Below are 19,209 nucleotides of genomic sequence, written 5' to 3'. Positions count from 1 at the left end.
GGAGGCTGAAAAACTGTCCTTTTAAACATCTCCCCATCACCACTCCACTTCTGTCAGCCTTTAAATGAACCCTGCTCAAGTCTGTCACTTGTATTTAGAGCCAAAAGGAAAAACTTTTTGTTCAGTCGTTTGGAAAAACACAACATTTCTGAAAGCACTCAAGCTTCTTCACATTTGTTTTCAGACACATCCTGAACATTTATGAACTAAAGAAAGATTCAAATATCAATCACAGATCTGAAATATAGAAAAACAACAACAGCTGCAGTCAGTGAACTCACCTCAGAGTCTCCAGTCGACAGTTTGGATTCTCCAGTCCAGCACACAGAAGCTTCATACCTGAATTCTGCAGGTTGTTGTAACTCATGTCCAGCTCTCTCAGATGGGAGGGGTTGGACTTCAGAGCTGAGGCCACAACTTCACAGTGAGTCTCTGAGAGTCCACACCGAGTCAGTCTGTGATTATAGAAAATATAAAATGTGTTATCATCAAAGCAGAAAATCTGTATTTTAAACACAGACCGAATGTATATGAAGACAAAACAGAGTGACGTCATAATGTGATGAACATCTGCTCTTCACATCTGTCCTTCAGCTCCTCTTACTGTGTTTGACATGAAATAATGATTCAGTCTCTCTCAGACCTGCAGCCTTTTAATGAGAATCTTTGTTTGGCTTTAATCTGCAGATGAAGGAGGAAGATGGCGTCACATTTAGGCTTCCATAATGTTCACAGTCTGTCAGTGAGATCTGATCCAGAGTCAGAGTGAAAACACACATTTGGACTGTTTCCTGTTTTGAATCTGACTCCAGACCATTTTGAATAAGTTGAGCTCAAGAGAGAGTTCCAGCTGGGAATGATGGGGAACTAAACTAAGAAATGATTGGCTCATTTTATCTTTCTGAGCCATTAGTCTGTTGGTGTGTTGCTATTTGGCAGAAAATGATTTGTATTCCTGTTCTGGGCTTCAGTGTTTATGACTCCAGATCCAGGTGACAGCAAGTCAAAATGATGTTACCTGTCTGTGTCCAGCAGCAGCCTGTATTCACTGTGAATATTGTTATAAACTGACATGGATCAGTTTGTCTTTGATTGGCTTGTAAATGTCACTGTTTCCATTGAACCTGAGTGACGGTACAAAGACAGAGATGGAGAGAAAGTAGAGAGCAGGATGGAGACAGCAAAGAGAGTAACCAAGGTCAGCAACCAATGAGAAAGCTTCTGTTTGACCCACAGTCACTGATGAAGACTGCACATAACCAAGCAGTGTGTTGCTCTGATATCAAATATGGATCCTGCTCTTATACCGTGAAATGCTAAGTGCACACACACATTTCCTGATCAACAGAAAATAGAAGTTTTATCTGAGAAACTCAAACTAATGAGAGTCGTTTAGTACTGTGTATATCTAAAGAACTAAACTACTAATCTAAACTAATTAATGATGTTAATGATCACATCTGGACTCACCGAGCCTTTCTGCAGTTCCTCACAGCTGGAATCAGTCTATGTCGTCCCTGTTTTGATGTGTTGTACTTCTGCAGGTCAAACTCATCCAGAACCTCCTCCGACATCTGCAGCATGAAGGCCAGAGCTGAGCAGTGGATCTCAGAAAGTTCCTTCTTTGATCTGTTGTCTGATTTCAGGAACTCTTGGATATCCTGATGTACTGAGAGGTCGTTCATCTCCATCAGACAGTGAAAGATGTTGATGCTTCTGTCAGGAGAGATTTCATCACTGTTCATCTTCTTCAGGTTGTTGATGACTCTCTGGATGGTCCCTGGGCTGATCTCTGTCTGACCCAGCAGACCTCTTAAGATTCTCTGGTTGGACTCCAGACAGAGGCCATGAAGGAAGCGAACAAACAAGTCCAGGTGGCCATTTTTACTCTCCAGGGATTTCTCCATGGTTTTAGTCAAAAAGACATCCATTGATGGGAACCTATAAGACTTGAATATGTTTTTAAAAAAAGATGTGATTGAGTTCCCGTTTTTGTATTTGTTTAGGAAGTTCTCTAGAAAACCTTCTACCACCTCTGTCTTCCTGTTGGTGAAACAGTGGAACATGTAGACGGCAGCCAGAAACTCCTGAATGCTCCGATGAACAAAGCAGTAGACTGGTTTCTGGAAGATCACACACTCTCTTTTGAAGATCTCTGTACAAACTCCTGAGTACACCGAGGCCTCTGTCACATCCAGACCACACTGCTCCAGGTCTTCTTGGTAGAACATGAGGTTTCCTTTCTCCAGATGTTCAAACGCCAGCCTCCCCAGCTTCAGAAGACCTTCACTGTCAGCCTCCGTCAGCTCCTGTGGACTCGTCTTATGTCCCTCATGGTACTTGTTCTTCTTCCTCTTTGTCTGAACCAGCAGGAAGTGTGAGTACAAGTCAGTCAGGGTCTTGGGCAGCTCTCCTCTCTGCTCTGTAGTCAACATGTGCTCCAGAACTGTAGCAGTGATCCAGCAGAAGACTGGGATACTACACATGATGTGGAGGCTCCTGGATGTCTTCATGTGGGAGATGATTCTGCTGGACAGCTCTTCATCACTGAATCTCCTCCTGAAGTACTCCTCCTTCTGGGCGTCAGTGAAGCCTCGTACTTCTGTTACCCTGTCAACACATGAAGGAGGGATCTGATTGGCTGCTGCAGGTCGGGAAGTTATCCAGACGAGAGCCGAGGGAAGCAGATTCCCCTGGATGAGGTTTGTCAGCAGCTGGCTGACTGATGACTTCTGTGTGACATCAGACAGCAGCTTCCTGTTGGTGAAATCCAATGAAAGTCTGCTTTCATCCAGGCCATCAAAGATGAACAAAAGCTGAGAGACAAGGAGCTTCTCTGCTGTGACCTTCTGTAATGTTGGATGGATAACATGGAGCAGCTCCAGAAGACTGTACTGCTCATCTCTGATCAGGTTCAGCTCCCTGAATGAAAGCAGAACCACCACACTGACATGTTGGTTCTCCAAGCCCTCTGCCCAGTCAAGAGTGAACTTCTGGATTGAGAAGGTTTTTCCAACACCAGCCACGCCGTTGGTCAGAACCACTCTGATGGGTCTCTGTTGGTCAGGTAAGGCTTTAAAGATGTCCTGGCACCTGATTGGAGTGTCATGGAGGGCGTCCATCTTGGAAGCTGTCTCCAGCTGCCTCACCTCATGTTGGGTATGAACCTCTTCACTCTGTCCCTCTGTGATGTAGAGCTCAGTGTAGATCCTGTTGAGGAGGGTTCTACTTCCTGTTCCATCACTTCCTTCAGTCACATGTTCACATCTCCTCCTCAGACTGATCTTATGTTCATCTAAAACCTCCTGCAGACCAACATCTGCTGAAAGAAAGAAAAACAGAAAGAAAACTCTTCAATGTCTGAACAACAACAAGAAGTCCAGTTTTCAGAAATGAGTCCATCAGCAGACAGATGTTCAGTCTTACTTTGTACACAGCTGCTCTGACTGGCTGTCTGCAGTCCAGCTCTGGTTCTGGATCTTTTTCCACACTGGGGACAGGAGGAGTCTCCTGATGAAGCAGACTGGTCCCAGTATGAGGAGATGCACTTTCTGCAGAACCAGTGTCCATAGCTGGTAGAGACTGGATCCTTCAGGACGTCCTGACACAAAGCACAGCAGGACAGCTGCTCCTCCTCACAAACACCACTCCTTTTCCTCTTCCTCTGTCTGTGAACACATTTCTTCATCACTAAAATCATTTACTGACTGTTGCTAAAAATATCCTAAACTTATTCTCACAGGACAACATGAAAGATTATTTCCATGTTTGTTCATATGTTTTTTTTACATGACTTTCAGCAATTTAGTTTTTAAATGAGTCATATCCCAGGAAGAAAAAGAAAAAAAAAAACACGTTTCAGATGATCATTCATTGCAGTGTCATCCATCTGTAAGATCAAAGAAATATGTCAAACATTGCTGACAGTATTCTCTGTGACGACTATAAACATTTTTTTATAACTGCTGATCGCTCACGTCAGTTTAATGTTTCTAAAACTTTTTCTTACTTTTTTGACGTTCTTTGGTAGAACGACTTGTTTGCTTTGTGTCATGCTTTCTCCTGACACTCAGTTCATATGAACAATATTGCCAACAGAATTCACTCAACATCCAAAACACTGAACTCAGGTGTTCCAGTCTCTTCCATGACTGTATATGTATATGTAAAGAATGGCTCACTATCAGGAGCTCAGTGAAGTCCAGCGTGGTACTGTGACAGGATGCTACCAGTGCATCAAGTCCAGCTGTAAAATTACCTCACTACTAAATATTCCACAGTTAGCTGTTAGTGGAATTATAACAGAGGGGAAGTGATTGGGAACGACAGCAGCTCAGCCATGAAGTGTGTGTCAGTGGATGCGCAGAGTTTCTGCAGAGCCAATCACTACTTCATTTAGCCTTCAGATGAGCTTAAGAACAGAGCTTCTTTAAATTGGTTTCCATGGTGACCAGCTGGATCCAAGCCTTACATCACCAAGCACGATGGTGCAGTGGTGTTAAGCACACGGCCACTGGACTCTAGAGCAGTGGAGTTCTCTGAAGTGACCAATCGCACTTCTCCATCTGGCAATGTGATTGACGAGTATCCGGTCTTTAAGTCTGACGTCACTGGCCGTGTCTGGGCTCAAACTCCGCTGCAGGTCCCAAAGTCAAACGATCACTGTGGCAACACTGAGAGTTGATAAACTGTCTTAAGTCTTTCATCTGTAATAAAATGATCAGCGTTCTGCTCTACCAGGTGTAACAATTGAGTTTAACATCCAGGAATCCATGAAAATGGAATTTATGACATTTAATGGAGTTAGAAATTAGCAGAAAGTTAGCTCGCTAGTTTCCATCTAAATACAATATAACATGTCCTGACTGAGGGATCTTGGAAACAAATTCAAACGTACTGCTCTGCTATCACTTCCAACATAAATGAAGACAGAAAACTAAACAGCAGTGACGTTTGTAGGGTTACTGAAGTTTGGCTAGCTGGTATATAACGATGTGCTATGTGACCGCTAGCGACACAGCTATGTGAGCATAACATAAACATGCTAACTTTTTTCCACTCGATAAAAGTTAACGTGAGAATTCTCGGTGGTCAGGACCCCATGTAGTCGCATGGCAGGATGCTCTAAACGGACTAAACTTCAGCCAGAACAACTGAAATAATCCATCCACAATACCAGGTTAGTCATTCAGTCTGCTGCATGGGCTGGGCTGTAGTTACATCGTAAGGTTTTAAAAACTGAGCTTAAATAAATGATTAGCAGTAATAAAAGCCGAGGGAGGTCAACAGTGATCACTGACTGTTTTTAGGAGCTTTTTGAGATTAAATAGAAGAAAATACAAAACATTCAACATGTTAACAACACAAAAGCCATATTAAACGAAGACTACTTTAGGCTCGGAAGCAGGATTCGTCATGTCATCACTTAAAGACCGGATAGGTTTGGTGGTTGCCAGGGCAACAGTACTTGTATGACTGCATTGTGCCAAATATAAAGTTGTCATCAAACATCAGTGTCTGACTTCACAAATGTGCTTCTGAAAGAACCGTTAAAAATTCCGATAAACATCATAAACCTGTGAAAAACCCTTTTTTAGAAAAGTTTAAGCTGTTATATCTTGAACTCTTGACTGACATCATATTAAACCCTGTAGATTCAGAATGGGGTGTCACTCAAGTTTACATGTGCATGAAGGCAGAGGAGTGAGGCCTTTTGGCAGTATAGTGTTCAACTGCACTGAATTTAATTGATTGATTTCCATGAACACCACTGTGGTTCAGTGTTGTCCTGATGGAGTAACAGCAGCCAGTATGATCCAGGCTTTAGCTGCTGGGTCTCTGTGTGACCTCTCAGACTGTTTAACAGATCAGACACAAAGAGAATCAGAGCAGCTCTTTAAAGACAAACATGAACCCACTCAGGTCACACTTTCCCCACAGATATGAGCATCACTGTCCTCAAACAGCAAATGACCAAGTCTAACATTTGGATCTTTTCTCTTTCATTGTTTTCTTTTTAATGAATCTTTGTAACAATCTGAGGATGTTTCAGGTCAGATTTATCCAGGAAACACAAACATGTAAAGGAGTCATCACAGCTCTCTGACCTCGTTGGTCCAGGTTCACCACTGAACTCTGGAGGTTTGTTTTTGGACCGGTCACTCCTCACAGAGGCACAGCTGGATCCTGCGGACTGTGACCACTGACCTCTGCAGACACAAACATGATAAAGTGATTGAAGCAGCTGTGATCACACAGACTGCAGATAATGCAGCTGTTTCCTGTCAGTAACATCCTCTTAGATTAGAGTTCAGCTTTTTACAGGAAAAAAGGACTAAACTGATTTTTGTTACAAATTCATTTTCATTTCCTCTCAGCTCACAAACACAGTCAGAATATCAACGAGAATCAACAATAATTATAATGTCAGTGCAGAATTATTTCTGTTAACTCAGTGAGTTCAGCCCTCTGACCTTGTTGGTCCAGGTTCAGCACTGAAGAGTGGAGGATTTAGTTCTTTGGACCGGTCACTGGTCACAGACGGACAGCTGGATCCTGCAGACTCTGCTCTGTCCTCCTCTTCCTCCATCATCATCTTCAGTCAGTCTGAGAGGTAAACCACAAACACTCAGTGAGTTCACATTAACAGGAGTAACTGAGTTAGAGTCGCTGACCTCTGACCTGTCATGTAACCTAGAAACCAGGTCACATGACCCACATCAGGGATCAGAGAAACCTGATCTCACCTGCTGACTGTGAGAATATTATACTATCTTATGCCACGTTATACCTCTAATTAAAGATTGTGAAATCATTATGTAGTTTTAGGTTGCATTATACTCCTGACTTAGAAGAAAGCGATAACTATTACATTTAGTAGACTGATTTGTAATGCATTAGACTGCTGATTTACTGTGAATGAATTACATTGTTTCATGATGCATTACACTGCTGATTTATAAGAAATACTGTTTTCACAGAATCATGGCAGATGAAGAACAGAACATACTGCACAGGAAGCCAAGGTCATAATGTAGGCTCTCTGAGAGAGAACGAATGTGGATGTTTAGGTTTTATGACTTTGGAGGGGGGCTAAAGCTATAAGAATGTGAGAAACGCTCAGACACTTCGAGATTTTGCAGGACACCCTCCCTTGCTTATCTCCCGTCCAGATGTTTGTAATGCTCAAAATGTTGTATGGAATATGGAATAAAGAGATTGTTGATTGAGCATTTATACACTGAGTGTTGTTCTTCCTTCAGCCCAAAGATAAAAGAATTGGAGTTTTTAACATGACTCTGAAATGTTAGAAGCCCCAGCAACAAAACACAAAAACAATAAATGGACAGAACATTAGATACAGTCAGCTTCAAAATCTACAGTCCTCCCTATTAATTGCTCCTTCCATAATTCTTCTTCTACACCAATGCAATCGGGAAATATAAAATGTTTAGGTATTAATGTTTCTCCCAAGCTTGCAGATCTGACTAAATTAAACCATATCCCACTTTTAAAGAAAGTAGAAGGCGATCTGGCTAGATGGAAATGTTTACCCATATCACTCATGGGAAGGGTTGCCGCTATAAAAATGATGGTCTTGCCAAAAATAAATTATTTATTCTCAATGATCCCAACTGAACAGCCACAATTATTGTGCGATCTACTGTACAATATAAAGCGCCTTGAGGCGACTTTTGTTGTGATTTGGCGCTATATAAATAAAATTGAATTGAATTGAATTGAATTGAAAGATTGGTTCAGATCTCTAGATTCATATATGTCCAAATTCCTTTGGAAAAATAAGCCCCCACGTATAAGCATAAAAACACTACAAAAGACCAAGGATAAAGGAGGATTAGAACTACCTAACTTTCAGCACTACTTCTTAGCCAACAGACTTCAGTTTACCTCAGGATGGCTAAAACATACCCTCTTAGATGAACTTTGGCTAGATGTAGAGCAAGCACTTTGCAATAATCTAGAGATTTCAGATCTACCATTTATCAGCTCAAACATCCAACGACATGAATGCTTCAAAAGCGTCAACATCAGCTTTTCTCTGACAGCATGGTGGGAGTTTCTAAAATTGACAGAGTCTTCATTAATCCCATGCAAACGTACACCTATCTGGAACAACCCTGACATATTACAAAACAATAATATGATAAACTTTCCAGATTGGAGTGGTAAAGGAATCACAGAATTTATTTCATTTGACAGACTAGTTACACAATACAGGATCAACAAGAAAAGATTTTTAGAATATCAACAAATTAAATCCATAGTAAAAAAGATATTTAAACCGGGTCAAGTTGAACTACAAACAGCACCAAGTTTCTTACTCTTAAAACCCCCAAATTACTTTCCAAAATATACAGAATGCTTTCTAAAATAGATGAATCAATATCACTTCCTATTGCAAAATGAGAAGTGGATTTATCAGTTAACTTAGACCAAAACTTCTGGTCTCAGATTTGCTTAAAAACCTTTCATCTAATTAGAAATCCCAGTCTTCAATTAATTCAATACAAAATACTACATAGAGTGCACTATACAGGTCATCGGATGTTGAAGATGGGCTTTACATCTACCAGCAACTGCTCACACTGCCAAACCAATTCACCGGACAATTATATCCACGCACTTTGGTTCTGTCCACCAGTTCAGAAGTTTTGGCGCGAGATATGTGAAGACTTATCAAAGTGTCTGAAATGTAACATTCCAACTTCCCCTTTAGTGTGTTTGTTGGGCAGCTTAGATAATGTCACTACAGAAAAGAATATAGCCCATATGGTTTTCACTGCCCTATGCATAGCCAAGAAAACAGTCCTCATGAACTGGAAAAATAAAAATAATCTTAATTCTAACCAATATAGAAATTATCTATTAGATTACATTAGTCTTGATACAGCCTCTGCCACCACATCAGATCAAATGCTCTGGGCTCCGTTGATCAGCTCCATCACCTAGTGGGGGTGGGGGGTCATAGTTTGGTCCCACCTTCGCTGTTGTGATTGGTGTGGGGGTAGGGACAGGCTCGGGGCGTCGGGGGATTCCCCAGGGGCATCTTCCTTGAAGGGCTCAACCCGGGGTTGCGGTCATGGCCTATTAGGGGCTCTGTTGGCTCTTAGGTGACGGTTTCCTCATGGCTGTGTGCAGCGGGGCTAGGGGAGGGTCTGTGCTGACGGACGTGGGTAACTGACCTGGTAGTCTGGCTGCCCCTGGGTGGGTCCGGGACGGGCATGGGGTTCTGGGGGTGCTCCATCACTGGGCTGGGGCCCTGGCTGGGCCTTGGGGGCTTGGGTCCTGGTTGGTGTGTTGCCGGGGTTGTGGGCGGGTGGGTGTATGGGGGCCCAGCCCTGGTGCAGGGTGCCGCCAGTGCATCAAGCCACCTGGGGGGCTCTTCAACTGGTGGGGGAGGCTGTTACATCTTGCAGGAGGTCTCATCTCTTCAGGAACTCACACTGCAGGAGGGGGAGATACAGGAGAGGTGGAGGAAGATCTCAGCCTGGGCGTCTATTGTCTTGTGTAGTCTGGAAGATGAGTGGATGGCGGGGTGGGTGCAGTTTTCTCTGTGGTGGGGTCAGGTGGGCTGTCCCGGGCTCTGTGGGGCCAGGCGGAGCTGCTGAACTGGGCCCCGGTCCGGATGGGCCTGGGCCCCCTTTCCCTGGCAGGTTGCAGAGTATGGAGGTGCCTACTGGGGTCAGCGGGGGAGCTAGCCCCAGGGAGGCTTGCCCCTCCCTTCCTTCCCTCCCCATCTCCAGCTGCCTCCGTCTTCCCGCTCCACCACAATCACCCACACATGCAGGGCCTTGGGGTAAAGGTGTGTCACCAGGGTGCAGAGGAGGCATCCCCCCCTCTGTCCCCTTCTGGCTGCCTCTGCCTCAATTTTATCCCACAACTTAGACATTCACATTACTCACACTCTCATAACACATACATATAGGACCTAGGGGGTGGGCACGCTACACGGAATCCAAAAGACCATCAGGGTGTACAACCTCACCCCTGGTGTCGTTGCCCACCTCTCAATTTTAAATACATGTAAACATTGAGGGCTATCAGGAGGGGCTATGCGCTTACCTGCTGCTCTCTGGCAGGTAGCTCCATGCCCTCCTGGGTTTTAAATGCACCTTAGAACACACATACATCAACACTACATATGAGCAGGCCTAGGGAGGTTTGGAGTCTTCACACACCCCCGTTCTCTGCAGCCTGTTGGAGCGGGGGGTCTGGGAGGAGGAGTTGGCCGTCCGATTGGGATCTGGAATGTGGGGCCTCCCTACTGCTGCTGAGTCGGGGCAGTCAGCTTCTCTCCACCTCAGGGAAAAGGGTAACACTACCTGGGTCTGGGTGCAGTTTCCCCCTCCAGGGGCAAGGGTACCTAGACCTGGGGTATAGAGTACGCTTGGGGAGTGTGATTGTGCGTACAGTGTCTCTTTATGTCTGTCTCCACGTTGGGTGAGTGTTGAGTAATTGCATATGAGGGCATGAGGGGGGGAATGGTCTGTATCTGTGTGTGCCTGTATGTCTGTGTCTATATGTCAGGTCGGGCATCAGACACCACCTCTCTGGGGACATCTCAGGGCCTCCAAGGTATGGAGGCCTATCTCCCCACACCACTTCCCCTGCCAGTGGCAGATGCCCTCAGACATCGGTGCGTTTGTGGTTCTTTTTGTCTGGGAATGGGCGTCCAGGTACACACCGGCTCACTCCTTGGTGGCTGCTTGTCGGGGCCTGGAGCCTGGGGCTCGCACGGGCCACTACGGGGGTGGTGTACACTTGGCCTGGGGCTCGGTCACTCTGGCACAGCTGGCTGCTGTCGGAGCTCACGGGCACGTCACTGCAACCCCCCCGGCTTCTGCTCCGCAGCTGCTGAGTGACCCCTCATCTGGGACTCTCCACAGCTCTTTATGGGATAGTGACGCGGCTGCCCCTCTGTTGGTCTTCCTTGGTCTCTTGTGTTCTGAGGGCCTTTTGATCTCTTCCATACCTGCTTCATGCCCTGGAGGTCGGGGCAGTGGCTCCCGACACCCTCTAGCAGATCATTACATGAAGGAACCTTTTAAATACAAGCGCGCTCATGCTCACAGGTGTACACACGGGTGCTCACACACACAAACTACACCCTTTTTGGCTCCTACCTCAAAGCACACTGTGCGCTGTCGATCTTACATGCTGCACAATAATGTTTAATATTTAGTATTTACTGTTATATTCCCATAGATCATCGTGATGTTGTTTATTATGTTGCTCTTTTTTTCCCTTCTGCTTGTTTTCTTTTTTCTTTCTCAACAGGTGATCCAGGTGATCGATATATGTATTTTTTTGTCTGCTTATTTTGATGGTTTTTGTTTTTTGCCCTTTATCCCCGTCCCTCTTCCCCGCTGTTTTTCTTTCCCTCTTTCTTTCTCCCCTTTCTTTTCCCCACTCAAGTCTGTCCAGTATTTAGCAAGTGAAAATAAAATAAAACAAACAATAAAAGGTGAATCAAATGGACCATTACGGCAAGGCTGGGATGGTCCATTTGGTAAAGTAAATCCGTCGGGCATCTTTCTTCGTCTTTAGACAATAATTCTGATGGCAAAAGAGCCAAACGGGACAGGCAAAAAAAAAAGATACAGTCAGCTCACTGTAAACTCCGACCTCAATGTGTAACTATATTAAAGCTCTTTAATGGCCACTCAGACACTTTAGGATCACATGATGTTCACACATCATATCTGTGACCGTTGTAGTTTACCATGTGAACTTATATACATGTAACATTCATGCAGAGCTCAGCTCCACATCAGCTCTGCTGAATAATTTTAAAGTTTCTCTGACATCAGAATCAGACGCTGTCATGAACACACCTTCATGTTTCTGTTTCTCTGACACACTGAACTCAGACAGTCTGAGGAAACAAGGATGAACTTAAAGCTCCTGAAGGCTGTCACTTTATTCCTGGAGATGCGGAAGTGCTCCAGGATGCTAGGGGCCGTGTTGAGCTTTTGTTACCTAGTGACTACACAAGCCAGGAAGTACCAACAATCGGATTGGGTGTGTGGTAGTAACAGGTGAATGAAGTTTTTTTTTTTTTTTTAATTATTTGAATATATATATATGAGTGTTTGTGTATTAATACAAAAACAACAGACATATGAATTCGATTGTGTAATTTAAGTGATCTATGTAGCTCTCCTTTGGAAGTTCAGTTAACGCTAGAAATGTGTTTTGGAGTTTGTACGTGCTTTGGAATTTCTAAGTGCTTTGGAGTTTGTACGTGTTTCGTCTCTAGGGGCCCCCATTAATATTTATATATAAACATACAGAAAGAAAACCACGTTTTTTTACATTACTAATTCCTTTTGTGCATAATGTTATATTGTTGTTGATAATTAATTAATTAAAGCAACAAAACAACCTGGAGAGCCGGTTGGGAGCTGAAAGAGCCGGCTCTTTTTAGTGTGCCGAGCCGAAAGAGCCGGTTCTCTAAAAAGAGCCGGAAATCCCATCACTAATTCAGACACCAAATAGGGAGTTTTGCACAATATTACTCAATTGCGACTAAAAAGCCCAAATAGCAAAAAGAAATTAAAAATGCATGCCATGAAAGAGTTCTTAGGAGGTTAATCCACATTTGGACTGTTTTGTCTCCTCAGTTTGAACTGAAGAGACTTTAATCATGAGTGAAACTTAAACATCATCTGACAGCTGTAATCAGCACCATTCAGCAGTCAGAGCTCACAGTGTTTGACTCTGAGACTGTTTCACAGGTTTGCAGCTCAAACTCTTCCTTGATGAACTGGAGAACTTTGTTTCTCTGACTATGTGAAACTCTGATCCACAGCAGAAGAGTTCACCTGCACTGATGTTCACATGAAGAGGATCCACAGTGAAACTTCTCAGTGTAGAAACACTTTGGAGACCTGATCATTGTTTCCATGCTGTCCTTTATATTAGAAATGCTTCATTGAGCAGCAGTTTGTGCTTCAGTTGTGAGTGTGGACACACAGCAGCACATGTTAATGTGCTCCACGGTTACAGGGAGAAACATACAGCACCATCTAAAGGGGAGCACACACAAACTGATGATTTTACTACTTTAGGGAACTTTCTGAAGTTTATATTTCTTGATGTAGAAATGTGTTGCACTTTGTATGAAACAGATCATACGGACTCTCACAGCAGGATACAGTGGTGTGTTGTGAAATGAACCCAAGAGCGAATACTGAAAGAGACGGAATTGGGTTGTAAACAAAAATGAGCCTTTATTATGGCTGGGAACACATCAACAAAGTAAGCGAAAGGCAACCAGGGTAGACACAAAACTAAAACCTATACTGGGAAATAACTAAACAATGATCACAATGAGACTGTGAAAACTCGACATGAACATGATTCAGACCAGGTACGTGCAGAAAACTATGAAGGTACAGGAACACAAAACATGAACATGACCTGAACTGAATCATGAAAGACGAGGAACTAGACGTGACATGAAACCTGACAATGAACAAAGAAAGACAGAGGACTTGAATACACACAGGAGGTGATCAGGGGAAGTGGAAACACACGAGGAAACAGCTGACTAAAATGAAACATAATGAAAACACAGAGGAAGTGACACTAAACACAATGACAACAACACACAAGACTCTTTCAAAATAAACCAGAAAACAATAATCAAAGAATCAAACTAAAGCACACAAAACACTGGATCACAGTGTTCACTGGATGTTAGGAGAAACTATTAAAAATCTAGCTAGCAAGAGCTAAACAGCAGCGTGAGATAACAGTCTTATACTTTATAAACACAGCTACTATTTTATGTACTACACTGTTATGTATGTATATATAATACTATTGTATTGTACACCACACTTTCAGATTTTTCTTTACTTAAAATTTTGAAAACCATTGTTTTGGTACCACTTCCCAGTTATGTACTACTTTTTGTTGGTGGATCACATAAAATCAGAATAAAAACATTGAAGTTTGTGGTTGTAAGGTGACAAAATGTGTACTAGTTCAATGGGCAAAAATACTTTTTCAAGGCACTGTAAATGAATTCTGGGACAGAAACATGTTTCATTAACCTTTAGGGTAAAAAAAAAATGACTGTAATGATCCTATAATATTTATTATATCAAAACAATCAGAGAAGAGAAGAAGTGGATCCTGAGCTGTTCATTAAAGTCATCACAGTTAAATGGTAAATGGACTGATTCTTATATAGCGCTTTTCTACTCTCCCGGAGTACTCAAAGCGCTCTATACAACACGCCACATTCACCCAGCCACACCCATTCTCACAAGCACTACCTCTATACTGAATACTTTCTAACTACACTCACACACATTCATACTCTGATGGATGCATCGGAGAGCAACTTGGGGTTAGTATCTTGCCCAAGGATACTTAACATGCAGACTGGAGGAGCCAAGGATCGAACCACCAACCTTCCGATCAGTAGGTGACCTGCTCTACCTCCTGAGCTACAGCCACCCCCAAAGTTCTCTGTTTGATCATGTTCATGACAAACACAAATGTATGTTTGGTGTTTTCAGCCAAAGAAAGATTCTTCACATGTTTAAACTAGAAAAACTGGAAATTGCACACAACATAGTTTCACTTTACAGCACAGCTGATCTCTGTGAAGCACCAACAATAACAACATGTTATTGAACAGGGCTGTAAAAAGAGCACACACATGATTAGACATGAATCCAGATCATACTTTATATTTGTTTGATGTAAAGTTCCAAACGGGTCACTTCCTGTTCTGTTCCATCAGTTTCTGTGACGCCTCAATCATCAGCTGTCAGCAGAGAAATGCTTCACTGAACATCTTCATGTCTGAGTGTGTGACACTAGACATATTAACCAGGTTATTCACACTTTATCCTGCTCTGTTCCTTCCGTTCTCATGAATAAATGTGAGTTGTTGTTAAAGGACAGCATGAAGAGTCTGAATCAGACTGCTTCCTGTACTGGTCCTCACCTCTGCTGACTAGGAGACCACAAGAGCTCAGACAGATTCTGACCTGATCTTCTGGACTCAACCATGTGATCCTTGTTAAAGTGTTTTAGATCTTTACACCTGAACATGTCCAACAAACTGGCTTCACAGAGTGTCTCGTGTGGAAGGACTTTATAATAAACTATTATTCATTTATTATAAAGTTATGTTATTGCTGTTAATTGTTAATGAATGGCTGATTAATGTTCTTTTGTGCTGTGTGTTGTGTGGTGATGGGGATACATAGATGTTAAACTCTACATGAGTAATTCAAATAACATCAAGTTAGCTTCATTCAGACAGAAAACTCAGAAGGAACAAATTTCAAAGCCTTAACAAAACAACCCAAAGACCACAAACTAGAAACACAAGAGACACAGTCTGACCAGCTATGAATGATTCAAAGCTTCAAACGTTAAAAGAAAACTCAGAAGACTCAAATCCACTGATTAAATACACAAAGATGTGCAAAAGCTGCCGAGTCCGAATACGTTTACATTATGACTCAAGTAAAATCTTCCACATGCAAATATATGAAGGCTAACTTCTTAAGAACAAACTGGGTTTATCTGATCAGATCACTGATCAGTGTCTCATGGCTCTAAAGCAGGGGTCCCCAATCCCAGTCCACGAGGGCCGGTATCCCTGCTGGGTCAACACACCTGAATCAAATGATTAGTTCATTACCAGGCCTCTGGAGAACTTCAAGACATGTTGATGTGTGGAAACACACAGGAAATACGCAAAAAAATACACAGTTCATGTGTGGAAACACACAGGGTGTCAGAGAGGTTATATGAGTTCATGTGTTTTTAACTGGGTTTTAATTTAATCAAACCATAGGGTTTTTAATTAAACTATTTTTATCACTCTGGTTTGTCTCAACATTCAGTTTTGCAGACATATGTGTTCTTAAAAGAAATTATTTGTTTTTGGGTGGAGGGGTGGAAGCGGTTTTGGTTCAAAGTGCACCTTAACAAAATGGGACTGCTTTTTATTTACATCTAGTCAAAAGTGTTGGTAATAGTGTTTTAATCACACTAATTTTGTGATTCTGACAATATCTCAGCTTGCAGTGAAGCAAGCATTTTATTTTAAAAACGGCACAAAATGGGTATTTCTTCTGTACGGGTAATTTCAGCCTATTCACAAGTGTTTCATTTAATCAAACCACTAGTTTTAATCTAACTAGTTTTTACGCATCCACTGGGGTTTCTTTCCCGGGTTGATGCGATCATTTTATTTAAAAATCTGGATTTTGGAATGTTGAAGTAAGAGGGAGACAGAGCCAGCTAGTTGTTTTTTAACACAGTATATGGTCACAGATAACATTCTGCCCTTTAGAAAATCAATGCTATAAGCAGGCAGTATCGCTCTTTCAAACTGTGTTTTAATCACACTAATTTTATGATTCTGACAATGTCTCAGCATGCAGCGATGCATGCATTTTATTTTTAAAACGGCTATGTTAGATTTGTATTGTTGATTGCCATTTATGCTTATAAATATCTACTCATATATGCTTAGAGTTTTATAATCAATGTCATGTTGGTAGAGGTTTGAGCCTTAGTAGCCTGAGGAGACTCTGTGTGCCTCCCAGAGCACTCTGGCATGCACACACAGCTTAAGGTCAGGAGAGAGGTTATATCTGCTCTTACTGATATATGGTATAGCAAACACACGTATATCTGTTTTAGGCTAAGTGCCTTTTGTTAACCCTTAGATGCACACGTGGGGTCAAAAATGACCCCACGTGTATGTGGGGTCAAAAATGACCCCACGTGTTGTTTTTCTTCAAAATCTTTAAAATGCAAAGTTGTAATATATTCATATTCCAGGTATTCCTCAAAAATATGTTTGTAACATGAGGCCATTTGCATTTTTATTTATTTTTTCATCAATTCAAAAAAAAAATGCAGTTTTTTTTATCACTACCCTACTCTTCCACAAGTGGGGTCAAAAATGACCCCAAGCAGAAACTTTCATTCTTAGCAACTCTGACTGACCCACTTACACTTCTGATGGATCAAGAATTAATTTTTACACAGTAACATACACGATTTATAGTCAGGGCTGCACATAAGTGGTCCGCAGGTGTGCATTCGCTGTCAAAATAAAAGTATTCCCGGAAATTCAGAGAATACGCGCTTCTTTTGTGGTGGAGGAACACCAAAGTAATTGCTTACGGAGCTTGCTTATTCGACATCTTTAAGAGTTCTGAACAAATGTCTGTCCTCTTCCAGAACATCTAATGTATGCAAATGAGCGTTCCAACTTCTTATCTGGTATGCGTCTTTTATTTTGACAGCAAATGTGCACCTGCGGACCATTTATGTGCAGCCCTGTTTATAATTTCCTGTGCATTTCAAACATTGGTCGTGTCCAAATTCATGGGCTGCATCCTCCTGAGGCCGCATTTGTAGACCGATTACGTCACAGCGACGCGCCGAAGGCTGTCCAAATTCGTAGACTGCTCCGAATGCAGCCGACAAATGCGTCCTCCTTTTCCCCGAATTTGAGGATGGGTCGGGTGTATCCTTCTTGGCCCACCATATCCCAGAATTCATAGCGCGGCCCAGCCAAACTCTAGTTTCCGGCAATGGCGGCCGGTACTACGTTTTAAAATTACTCTCATTAATTTTTCTGGGTCACAAAATAAACTTGTAACATATTTTCAGGCGAGAAAGTAGGTGTGTAAACATCAAATATCTGCTCGGTTTATCAAGATATCGCATATTTGGAAAAGTGCTTCGACGTTTTCGGAGACGCCTGCTACCCACCAGCTCAATAGCTAGCCGGGAGCTCGAGGGTCACTGAAGCCGCTGAGAACGGCACAACTCCCGGCACATCATTTTCAGATCACCGCGGACTTTCGCTACTCGGGTTAAACGTAGTATATAAGTACCTGAGACAACCTAAAAATGTTATTGTTGGGCTTTTTCAGTGTTTTGTTTGTTCGTGAGTAAATCGGTTTGGCTGAGATTAAAGTTATTAGATTAGATAAAATAAAACTTTATTAATCCCCCGGGTGGGTTCCTCCTTGGTTTTTATACAGCTGACTAAACGTCAAACAGAAAACTGATTAAACAGAAGTGTGAGACGGTCGAGAATTTATGCCAGTGTCCTGTTATATTTTACATAGCAAGGAGCAGACGGCCGAGTTTATTAAACTCCACCGAGACAGCGGTGACGTTAATCAGAAGGCTAGACCGTCCAATTCCACAGCCGTTTACTTCCGGCCTACCCGACCGTCTGAGGACCCGGCCCACGTAGACCGCGAAGGCCGGGTCCTCAGGAGGATGCAGCCCATGAATTTGGACACGACCATTGTCTTTCTGATGGGTTTTTTTTTTAATATTTAAAGTAACATGGCGGCTATGAGGCCAGCTAGGATCCCTGTGGACCTTGCCCTACAAATGATCCAGGATGGATCCAGGACCCAGACTATTGTCCCCCCCCCCCACCCACCCCACTGAACAAGGCCAGTCAGATACAGAGGAGTCCTCTGATGAGTCCTCTGAAGAGGAAATAGATATTGAGTCTAACAGAATGAGCCCCTCTTACTGTTCTAGCCACAATATTCTGAATTAGTCGGCCAGGACTTGCACCTGGGTTTAGGACTGTCTCCCCAATAGATGCATGGAAGATGTTCATGTCTGATAATATAATAGAAGAGGTGCTGACATGCACAAACATGGAGGCACGAAGAGTAGCCACAGACAGGGGAAAAGAGTGGAAAAATGTAATCGAACATGAGCTCCTGACCTTCATTTAACTGACCATTCTTGCAGGAAGTGAGAAGAACTGAGATGTACCAGTTGGTGTGTTTTGGGAGTCCTCTGCATAACCCATTGTACAAGGCCACTATGTCAATTCAAAGATTTAAAGATATTCGCCGTTTCTTGCACTTTGATGACAAGAGGACCAGAGCCTACCGACTGAAAACAAACCACATGGCAGCTTTCCGCTACATATGGGGCCTGTTCCTGGTCAACTGCAGGCAGAAATTCATCCTCAGTGATTGTGTTACAGTGGATGAAACACTTGTGCCTTTCAGAGGGAAGACCCAGCTTCTGCAGTATATGCAGAGCAAGCATGCAAAAGTGATACAAGGACACAAAAACTGCAATTTCTTAAAATTAATGAAAAAATAAATAAAAATGCAAAGGGCCTCATGTAACAAACATGTTTTATGAGGAATAACT

The 19,209-nt window shown here is 42.7% G+C and overlaps 1 protein-coding gene across 1 annotated transcript; it reads right to left on the bottom strand.

Annotated features, from left to right (window-relative positions):
- Positions 1 to 262: 262 nt before the first annotated feature.
- LOC116334154 (NLR family CARD domain-containing protein 3-like) lies at positions 263 to 2,138 on the bottom strand. Its single transcript, XM_031757492.2, has 2 exons — positions 1,471 to 2,138; positions 263 to 455 (listed from the first exon to the last, which is right to left on the bottom strand). Exons 1-2 carry the CDS (start codon positions 2,064 to 2,066, stop codon positions 278 to 280), a joined length of 774 nt encoding a protein of 257 aa, XP_031613352.2. The 5' UTR covers positions 2,067 to 2,138; the 3' UTR covers positions 263 to 277.
- Between the last annotated feature and the right edge of the window lie 17,071 nt (positions 2,139 to 19,209).

The sequence above is a fragment of the Oreochromis aureus genome, linkage group 3, assembly GCF_013358895.1.
Source record: "Oreochromis aureus strain Israel breed Guangdong linkage group 3, ZZ_aureus, whole genome shotgun sequence".
In the NCBI taxonomy this organism is placed as follows: Eukaryota; Metazoa; Chordata; class Actinopteri; order Cichliformes; family Cichlidae; genus Oreochromis; species Oreochromis aureus.
The sequence above is the reverse complement of the archived record's forward strand: the minus strand, read 5'-3'. Positions and strand labels throughout refer to the sequence as shown.

Bases quoted from the DNA above. Each gene is read 5' to 3' on its own strand.
- LOC116334154 (XM_031757492.2), bottom strand. From the start codon at position 2,066: ATGTTCCACTGTTTCACCAACAGGAAGACAGAGGTGGTAGAAGGTTTT. The intron at 456-1,470 runs GTGAGTCCAGAT...CTATAATCACAG, and splicing joins AGGAACTGCAGAAAGGCTCG to ACTGACTCGGTGTGGACTCT.